Consider the following 11,273-nt stretch of genomic DNA (forward strand, 5'->3'; position numbering starts at 1 on the left):
AACACTAGGTGGTTCACACCCAATTCCTTGATATTGCAAATTGTTTGTAGGTTGTTCCTGTCGACTAAATACCTTAGGAGATAGTGGGAGTTGATCAACATGAAAGATATACTCACCACATCCCATGTCTTTAATCTTGAATTTTTCTTTGAGCTCTTCTTGCTTTGATGTAGAAGCTTTTAAGGATTCTGGATCAACATATGCTAATGAAGGAACAACCTCTCGATTGACTGGGATTGTTATGTCTAATCTAGGTCACAAATTGTTGCAATATATGAATGGGTTTGGATCAGCTTTGACGGTCACTTCAACTCCATTGTGTGGGAACTTGATACATCAATGATATGTTGAGGGGACTACTCTCATTTCATGATTCCATGGGCGTCCCAAGAGTATGTTGTGCGTGAGATCTAGATCAAGGACTTGACAAACCATATCCTTCATAACTGGCCCAACTCTAAGAGGTAAAGTGACTGTGCCCTTGGATGAGCGCTCTTCGTCATCATATGCTTTAATGGTAATTTTGTTTGTATCATTCACAACTTTTTCAGAATATCCCAATTGCTTAAGAGTATTCAATGTACATATATTAAGATCGGCTCCTCCATCTATCAGGACTCGTTTTATTCAATGTTTGTGTAGGAAGGCTTCAATGTGTAAAGGTGCATTATGTGGTTGGCTTACGGAGGCGTCATCAGTTTCGGTGAATGTAAGACAATGTGGAATGGAAAGGTATCCCACCATGGCTTGAAACTGGTCCATGTTCAGATCAGTGGGTACGGAGGTTTCTCTTAGGAATTTGTCAAGTATGGCTTTATGCGAAGGAGAGATACACAATAGTTCTAGGATTGAGATAAGCGTGGGTGTCTTCCCTAGTTGTTCTACTAGGTCATACTCAGGTTTGGCCGATGAGGAAGCGGTGGTTTTAGCTGGAACACCTCGCAAGGTGACCTTACCTCAATGAGTTGTGACATTACATGCAGAGGTAGATTCAAAAGAAGTTCCAATGCCTTTTAGGACAACTTTGGGTCTTTGGGTAGAACTTTCAAGCATTTTGTCCTTTATGATAATAGTAGAAACATATTTGTCCATCGAAATGTGGTTAACGGTTGAATCTTAATCATAGGACACTTTGGTATAGTTATCTTTCTCATTTGTGGCTTTGGCTTTTCCCTTGTCATGTTTAGGGAATGGTTCATTAAACATCTCATGTTCTTGATTAGATGTATGTCCCTCGATCTCAATGTCACCTCGATCAATAAGATCATGTATAATATTCTTCAAGTGATGGCAATTTCTTGTTTTATGTCCCTTTCTCTTGTGATATTCGCAATACTCATCATCACTCCACCAATTTGGTTTGACTTTTGGCTCATATGGAGGATTGTCAAGAATTGTTATTATCTTGTTTGCCACTAGCTTCCTAAAAGCCGACTCAAGTGGTTCTCCCAATGGGGTGTATTTCCTTCGTGATTTTGAAGTTGCTTGAATATTTACTTGGTTGTTTGTAGAAGAACTTGATCCTGAAAGTGATTTTTGGTCTTACTATGTTAGCATCAACAACGCCATCATTTATTGTGTTCTTTTTCTTGTTCCAAAATCGTGGCTTGTCCTTTCCTTTAAAATCCTCTTTATTTTCTTTGAATATCTTGATGATTCTTTGCTCAATTAAGACCTTCTCTATTGCTAAGACTTTCTCAATGAATTCCTTGAAAGTGGACAAAAAAGCTTTCCTCAAGACATAACCAGTTTCTCTGTTGACATTTTGTGTAAACATCTCTACCATTTGTTTTTTGTGGAATTTCGCAAGAGCATCTACTAGCTGAATTTCTCCATCTTTGTAAGAATGATGAAAATGACTCCCCATCTTTTTGTTTGGTATTGCACAAAGTGGCAACTGATATATTTATCTCTATGTTATATGAAAAATGTTGTATGAAAGCTTCTGCTAGATCACCCGATGACTTAATTCCAGGTGGAAGTTGGGAGAACCATTCCATAGCTTGTTCACCTAAGCTTTGTGGAAACAATCTCATCAAGTATGTTTCTTCTACTGCTACCTCAATGCAAGCTATGAAAACTTGTCTTATATGTGCCTTAGGGTCTCCTTTGCCTCTATATTTATCAAACTTTGGTGTTACGAAGTGTGTAGGAAATGGAGGCATTGGAATGTTTCTATCAAATGGATAGAGACATATATCCCTCATTGTGTAAGCTGGTTTTGGTTTATTGATGTCCTCCGTTTTCTTTTGTAAGTCCTTTATCTGTTGTTCCAAATTGTTTTTGGGTGGAGACCAACTTCTTGGACCATATCCCATGCCTAAGCCACTGGGTGGAGGAGGAGGATAATGCATATATGGATGGTATTGATCATAAACATGTTCATATGGAGGAGGTCTATAATGATATTGTGTGTAGGGACCACTTGATATAGGGTCATAAGGCATATCATGAGTTTGCTCTTGTGTGTTGCCCCCAAATTTGACATGGGGTTTCCTTGTGTCCAAATTTTGAGAATGCCTCTGGATATCCAATTGCTTTTGAGGTTGGTCCTTAACATTGGTATGCAATTGAGTATATTTATCCGCATAAGATTTCCATAAGGGTCTATGTAGACATAATTGTTCATGAGATGTTCTTTTGGGAGTATTATAAGCTTGACCATGTGTATTTGGGATCTCAGGTTTTTGAAACAAGGACGATGGTGACTCTGGCACATTGTCATTTTGTGCATCATTGTTGTTTGTATCATCCATGTTCTCAACATTCTAAATGTTTCTATAGATGTCCATGTCAAGTAATGTGGTATGATCAGGATTGAAAAAGATATCGTTGTCGTACTCATAGCCACTCATGTTTGCGGATCCTTGAGCCTCTTTAGCTTCCCTCCTAGATTTTTGGGAATGGGTTTCAACCATGAATTAGGTCCTGACCAAGATGTGTGAGACTAGATGAAAATGGAAAGAGTATGAAAGACCAAGAGTTAGGTGGAATGTAAATGAATTTGAGGTGTACTTCCAATGTTCAAAGTGTAAAACCAAGTATGTATGTAGTAGAGTAGGTGTGACTTCCAAAGAGATGATAGATCTCTTGATGAGGTAAGTTGACCTTGACTCTAAGTAAGATCAAATGAGACCTAAAGGTGATAGACCTTGATGACGGACCACTTAGAAAAATGTTGTTGTATGTATTGTGTTAACAAAGTAAGATGAAGACAAGCAAGTGACCTTTTGACTCAAGTTTAGACAAATGTGAATGTAATGCAAGGTGTAAGGCAATGATGAACTTTGTGAAACCCAAAAATAGGTTGAATGCTAGATGAAAACCTGGAGAAATAACTTAGGAAGCTCAAAAATTCTAAAATTGATTGTTCTTGCTGACTGGATTGTAAGTTTTCCCAATACTGAAGACAAACATGCTTGTATCCTTCATAGACGCAGTTACCCAACACAGACTTGACTAGATACTGCACAAACGTGTTTATGAGAATCTTGTGAATATACAGTTTGCCGCGATGACACAGACGTGTTTTTGTCCTACACAGACGCGGTTAAAGTACACAGATGTGTTTATGTCAGACATAGACGTGTTTCTAAAGCCTGAGTGCAATTTTTCCAATTTGTGAAGTTGTTGTTGTGACCAAATGTGAATTTTTGATCGTTTTTTCGTCACAAGAGGACACAATATTGATGAGGACTCAATGTTTGCAGGTGTTTAGATTCAAAATGACTCAAAAGAAAGTGTGTTGTTTGATGTAAAAATGTTTTGCATACACTTGAAGAGACAAAAGACACAATGTTTTGATGTTTGGTCTTGAATGTTCGAATGTTTAAAAGAAGACAAGCACAATTCCTATTGTTAGCGAGGACAATAGTTGTTGATCCCACATGGGGTTTCCCCTGAGGCTACACTATTCAAAGCGGATACTTAGGTGCTTGACCCCATTGACTCCACCCTCGACACTCACTTCTTCGAGGCAACCAAGCATCAGTCCCCACGAAAACTTTCCGTGGTGAACTTTGTACCTCTACTAAGAATCGTATGTATGTGGGCCGCTCCAGAGGTCCGACCTCCTACCCCAACAACTAGAAGGATTTTGGCTTTCTAAAACAAAAAGGTGCTAGTAAGGGCATCTGCTCGTGTAGCCATACATACGTGACTTGCAGCTCTGTAAATACGGAAGGCTCCCAGCCGGTAGGGGTTACGCCCTACTACTAATCAAATAAATTTGATCAAACGGGTTAATAGGGAGACAGTGTTGGTATGGACTAATCAGCACATGTTACCCATGGCTTTCACCATGGATACAGTTATTTATAGTGGTTCGGAAGAAGGGAGTATTGCCTCGCTACCACTTGGGTTGTTCCTTCCTCACTAGTAGTCCTAGTGATCACATGGGGAGACAGACCCTTTAAAGATAAACACAAAAGAGCCTATTGCTCAAGATACAAAAGACACTGGTTCGGTTTTAGTGTACCAATTGAAGTGTTTTGCTAGACTAAAGAAGACAAAGCAAAAAATTTTAAAATCAAATCTTTGCCAAAGTTCCTGCACCAAGATTATTAGTAGTTTTGAAATAATACCCCTTCTGCAAGCACACAAGTTAGGTAAATTTTAGATCCAAAAGACTTTGTGAAATAGGGGCCTTCAACAAGACATTTTTTGAAAAATTCGAAGATATGATTTTCCATGAGTTCTTTTGCATCATAAAAAATAGACCACCTGTAAAATTTCAAGACATTTCGAGAAATGTAAGAAAATCCAAAAAAAATCTAATTTGCTCCAAAAATTAATTTTTTATGAAAAATCATAAAAAATTCATTGAAAATGCAAAATTGATCCAAAAAATCTGAATTTTTTACTAGAAACTCTTGATAGCCTTCCAAATATGCATAAAACAATTCCTGCAAAAAATCCAAGCAGTTTGTGAGATATGATCAAAATAATGCAAAACCCTAATTTTTAAAGATCCGATTTTTAATAAAATATTTTGTATCAAAATTAAATCACAAAGAAGAGATTTTGTGTATAATTTTGAGAAATTTCCAAAACTGTAAATAAATCCGAAATATTCTCTCATTTGCTCTCAAAATTAATTTTTCATGAAAATTCATAAAAATTCATAGAAAATTCAAATATGCTTCAAAAAATCTGATTTTTTTACTGAGCACTTATGATACTGTTCTTGACCTACAAAAATAATTTATTCAAAAATTCCAAGCTATTTATCAGATCTGATCAAAATAATGAAAACCCTAATTTTTAAAAATCCATTTTTTTATGAAATATTTTGCATCAAAATTTAAATCACAAAAACTAGACCCCCTATAGAATTTTGAGAACTTTCCAAAAGTGTAAACAAATCCAAAAAATTCGCTCATTTTCTCTCAACATTATTTTTTTTTGAAAAATCATAATAAATTAAAATATGTTCCAAAAATTCTAAATTTTTGATTGAGAGCTCTTGATATTGTCTGACCTGCAAACAAAATTTCTAAGCCGTTTGTGAGACTGGATCAAATCTCTCCAAGATCTTGATCTTGTGTCGAAAACCTTACTTGCACAAGGTTATTCTCCAAATCGTTTTACAAAACAACAATATAGGGTTAGAAAAACCTGCAAAAAAAAATATAGATCTAACAAAAATCCATTTCCCATCGGGCATGCCAAAATGTGTATGGTGAAAAGTGAATAATGGAAACAACAATATTGAAAGACTAAATGAATTCAACTACAAAACCCTAGTTTAACAACAACAAAGATCCATCATAACATATGAAGATTACCTAAGACAATGCAAATCAACAAAATCACAAAGATTATACTATCACATGTCCACTAGGGTTTGAATCTCTATTATTCCTATCTCCATTGATCTTGTTTGATATATTTGCTTTGAGATTTTATGTGTGCACAAGAGCTCAACAAATAACAGAAATGTGGTTGATAGCTTGATCGCAAAAGGGTTTGATTGCATAAGATGGATTAGACAATTAAAATGCTTAGAATGCTCATTAGCTGAATATGATGCTTAGGGTTCATAATGAAGGAGAGTATCCTCTTATATAGAAGATATTGTAAGAAATGGAAGGATAAGATTAAGAGGTGTAAAAGATAGATGGTCGGGTAGGATTAAAGGGTAGATAGAAGAAATAAGAAAATAATGAGAGGGTAGGTAGTGTAGGAATTAAGAGATGAATGACATGTGTCATGGGTAAAAAAGGGTAATGAATTTATTAAATAAATAAAGATTCATTTAATTAATAGAAGAAGTGGGATCAATTAAATAAATAAAATGTTTATTTAATTTAGGGGAAGAACAATTTAAATAAATAAAAGTATTTATTTAAAAGAGGAAAAATTTAGAAAAAGATTAATGAATTAATTAAATAAATAAAGATTTATTTAATTAATAGAAGAACTAGGCTTAAATAATTAAATAAATAAAAATATATTTTTAATTAGACGGGACAATTTTAGGTGTCTACAATCCAAAGTTCACTTCTAAGCACTATGTCAAAAATATTTTTGAAATCGACAAAGCAGCAATAAATCTCTTTTCCCCATTTTTCCTAAATCTTTTCAATCAAATGACTGAGAGTGATGTGATGGTCAATAGGGGAAGCGTACCAGTAGTGGACATAGCTAACTTCGCACACATAGAACTGTCAAACCGTACGTCAGATTTCAAATTATTTTTTGGTTGTCTCTGTATACGACTTAACTACTTATAACTACGGATCCAACTTCTGGGTAGTAACGGTGCACGCTATGGAAATCGTTATATGCGAAAAGGTCAAAAAGTGGTCATTTAAAAGTGTTGTCCCATACATAAACACCTTTTTGCCAATAGTAGATAACTCATAATATCCAGTAGTAATGGACAAATGTCTCAGTAGTTATACACAAATATTCTAGAAGTGGTGCACAAATGGGCCAGTAGTGGTGCACAAATGAGCTAATAAAGGGCAAAAAAGCTGAAAAATTATCCACTAGTGGTACATGTGATATTCATTAATGAACTTTTTATTATCAATTTTTTGGGCTCCTTTACAATCTACTACCGGTGGGTCGGGTTGACAAAAAGGTGTCCACTATTGAAACTATGTCCACTACTAGTACCCTTCCCCTAATACTTGCCTTGACCTGAAACCTGCTTGATCTTCGTCCTTTCCCCTTCCCTTCCAACTCAACAACTGATCATGTGTTCTACCATACTTCCAATGAGTTTGCCAAAAAAAAAAAAAAAAAATCGAGGTCTGGACGTTATATTCCCATCCCCAAAACATTCCCCCTTGGAAAAGCATCTAAAAACCCATGCGGACACAAGTAACACTAAATAGAGCATTTATAAATACATTAAATTGAGCATTTTAGTAAAAATCTAATAACGCTAGTTTTTCTATAAAAGAGTCACTGTTTCAAAATGTTTGAGAAATATATTTGAAGTTACAAGTTAATCGAAGATTGTTTCCCCGAACAAAGTATTATGTTGAATTTGCATGTTGCTTTGGTAGGGGAAAGGAGATAGTAGTCACCATAGCTAACTTCGCGCATTTTAAGCTCCTAAACGGTTTATCCGATTTCGACGATTTTTTTTTCGGTTCTCTTTGTATGCGACTTAACTGCTTAAAGCTATTGTTTTGGCTTGTGGGTAGTAATGATGCACATTGTGCAATTCATTATGTGCACAAAGGTCAAAAAGTACACATTTCAAAGTGTGGTCCAATATATGATCACCTTTGCACCAATAGTAGATAACTCAAAATAGCCAGTAGTAGTGGACAAATGCCCAGTAGTGGTGCACAAATGTCCCACTAATGAGCTAATTATGGTCAAAAAAAAAAAAAAATGCACCACTATTGATACATGTGATATTTAAATGCACCACTATTGATACATGTGATATTTATTAATGGACCTTCCAACGGTTATTGGTCCTATAACTACTACTACTGACTCCTTTCCCCTAGCTTTGTGCTAAATCAACATAAGGTTGAGTGTTGCGGTTGTTTCTGTATCATTGAAGAAATAAATTATAGTACGATGACAGGTGACCTGGATCTGAATAGCAATTGAGGTTCGTCATTTCACTAGATCAAAGTTCCGGCAAAACAAAACTTCGATAGAGGTATTCTTTTTTCAGAAAAATCAGCAAACTCAATCTATATGCAATTTAGGGACAAGAACGATAGAAGAAGGGCTATAAAATATAAAGATTTTGCCATCCTTAGCTGGGAATCACCAGTAATCTCCACAAGAACAGAGCCCTTCCCTGAAATGATGGAAGCGATTAACATCTCTCACAACTAGTTTCCTTTCCGAAACCTTAGAAATGAACTTGGTGGCAGTGTGACAATCAATACACATACGAAGGTTCTTGACAATTTGAATAGGTTCTCTCGGATGTGTGCTGATAAGCCCAAATGCAATAGCCAACTTTTCACTGTGATGGCTAAGGATGCCCTCCTTCTCCTCCTCCTCCAGATCATGCAGCACAAGGTCTGTGTCTGGAATATAGCCTGCTTCTTTCATACGCCTAGTTAGATTTTCTAGCATTGTATATATTGCTTCTGTTTGTGGGTGTGATCTGTCTCCAACAACAAACACATGGGTACATTTCTCAACTACAATCCAGCTGTAACCTGGCTGCTTTCTAATACCCCTGTCTTCCATAGTCTTTCTCAGTTGTGCTACATGATCCCACATGCCAGATGCAGCATATATGTTTGACAGCTCCACATATGTTCCTGCCTGTTGGGGATTCAACTCAAAGAGGCGTTGGGCTGCAACCTTTCCAACTTCCATATTACCATGTGCTCTGCAAGCGCCGAGCAATGCAGCCCACACATGAGCTCCAGGTTCAGTTGGAATTTTGTTGATTAAATTGTGAGCCTCCTCCACTTTGCCAGCACGCCCCAGAAGATCAACCATACAAGCGTAATCCTCTGCTCTGGGCACAATGTTGTAGTCTTTTGTCATAGAATGGAAGAATCTCCACCCTTGCTCCACTAGCCCAGCATGGCTGCAGGCAGACAGGATGCTAATGAAGGTGATGTGATTGGGTTTTACACCAGCTTTCTGCATCTGATCAAACAGGTGAATTGCCTCGGCTGCAAACCCATGCTTGCCATACCCTGCAATCATGGTGGTCCACCGGATAACATCCCTATCAAAACTTCCATCAAACAACAGGCGGGAATCCTGGATGCTCCCAGATTTGGCATACATATCAACAAGAGCATTCCTCAAGAGAGCATCGGACCAAAACTGACTTTTGATTATGTGGGCATGCACCTGCTTGCCCTGATCAAGTGCTGACAAACCTGCACAGGCTATGAGAAGGGCAGCATATGTGCCCTGATTTGGCCTGGCGGCACAACCTGAGCGTTGCATAGTGCAGAAGAGCGTAAAGGAAGCTGCCCCGTATCCATTTTGTGCGCACCCTGCGATCATTGCATTCCATGAAGCCGCATCTCTGCGGGGCATTCGGCCAAACAAAGAAAATGCATCCTCCATTCTGCCACATTTGGTGTATCCTGCAATCATGACAGTCCATGAGATGACGTCTCTGCGAGACATTTTGTCAAACAATTGGCGCGCATCATCCATTGCACCACATGCTGAATACATGCGAACGAGAGCAGTGAGCAGGACCAGGTCCGACTGAAAGCCAGCGGCCATTACATGGGCATGCAACTGTTTGCCCACCTGCATCTCCGTCTCACACAAGCTCACAACGGTAGCCAACACGAAATGATCCGGTACTGCCTTCTGCATCCGCATCTGCTTAAACAGGGCGAGGGCTGCGTGTGACTGTCCGTGTTGGGCATATCCTGAAATCATTGCATTCCATCCCACCACATTCTTTTCACCTCTCTCGAATAAACGGCGGGCAAAATCCAGCTTCCCATACTTGGCATACATTATCACCAATTTGGTTTCCAAAAACGTGTCCATCTCTACCCCTCTCTTGATCATGCGGACATGAATCCGCTGACCCTCACTCCATGCCTCCTCCTTCACACAAGCCTGCAATAAATAGGCGTATGTAAAACACTCTCTCGTACTTGAACTTGAATGATAAGTCCTCTTCTTCACCAAATTCCATACATGGGGTTGATGGGATTTCCAACTCAAAATGTGCGTGGCCCTGGGGTGATGGATCCACATTGCGATCGCCCTCTAATTTAACTACATTTTAATCCAAGCTACAAATTAAGAACCTTCGTCTCAGCCAAACAAAAATGCATCTGTAACTCTGTTTCTGTTGCATACTCACTGGCCATACCATGCCATGGCGTTGAGTTAATTGCTCTGCATTAAAACAGCAAAACTCGGAAGAAAAAAATCTCCCACACAATTTACTCCAAAACCAAAGTGAACATCAAGTTATAAAGTCAAAAAAAATCAACAATAGTTGTTCCAGAGAAGCCAATTCCAGGATACAAATAACCAGCTTAGAGCAGATTCTCGTGTTCTCGTGCCCTTCTTTTGCTTAATAGCCGCTGCTCAATTTTTTTGAAGAGTATTGAAATTCATAAATATTAAATTTTGCCGTTTATTCATTTTAAGTTGTATTTTTAAATGAAATTTTTAATAATAAATTTTTAAATTAAAGGAAAAAAATAAAATAAAAAATTGTGAAGTCATATGTTTAGAACATTTTTTATTAAAGCTTATTTTCAAATTTTAAATAATAGCTGTTTTATTAAAATAAGAAAAAAAAATTATTTATTCTTTTTTAATTAAAAATTTGTATGTGAACATTCTACTTATTTAAATTTAGTATACATTTTATAGTTTTAGAGGATCGAATAGATGAACCTACAAGAAATTTAGAAGGATGTTTAGAAAATTGATTAGAAAATGGTTTGAAATCAATCTCATAATTACAATAGAAGTTTATACTTTTAAACAAGGAAATATAACATTAGAAACAAACAAGATATAAAGATATTTGTGGTTAATGAAAAGACAATTTAAGTTATATAGAATTTTGGCAAGGAAGATTGATAAATTCATGATTTCTAGTCAAAGGTCACCTCTCTATCACCACCAATCCCTAGTCTCACTTATCTTTAAAATTAAAGTAAAAAAGTTTGAAGCACAAAAAAAAAGTTGATTAGTTTTATTTATTATTATTGATTTATTTTTTAATATCCATACTTAAATAAAGTAATCAAAATATATATTTTAAATAATATTTAATTGTTAAATAAAAGATAAATATTAGTTTGTGAGCATTGGTAGTTGATTTGTTTACTACAAGA

At 36.7% G+C, this 11,273-nt stretch overlaps 1 protein-coding gene across 1 annotated transcript; it reads right to left on the minus strand.

Annotated features, from left to right (window-relative positions):
• Positions 1 to 8,192: 8,192 nt before the first annotated feature.
• On the minus strand, positions 8,193 to 10,502 carry LOC131029674 (pentatricopeptide repeat-containing protein At2g22070-like). Its single transcript, XM_059211388.1, has one exon. The coding sequence runs from the start codon at positions 10,171 to 10,173 to the stop codon at positions 8,242 to 8,244; it is 1,932 nt and encodes a 643-aa protein (XP_059067371.1). The 5' UTR covers positions 10,174 to 10,502; the 3' UTR covers positions 8,193 to 8,241.
• Between the last annotated feature and the right edge of the window lie 771 nt (positions 10,503 to 11,273).

This window comes from Cryptomeria japonica, chromosome 9 (assembly GCF_030272615.1).
Source record: "Cryptomeria japonica chromosome 9, Sugi_1.0, whole genome shotgun sequence".
Lineage (NCBI taxonomy): Eukaryota > Viridiplantae > Streptophyta > Pinopsida > Cupressales > Cupressaceae > Cryptomeria > Cryptomeria japonica.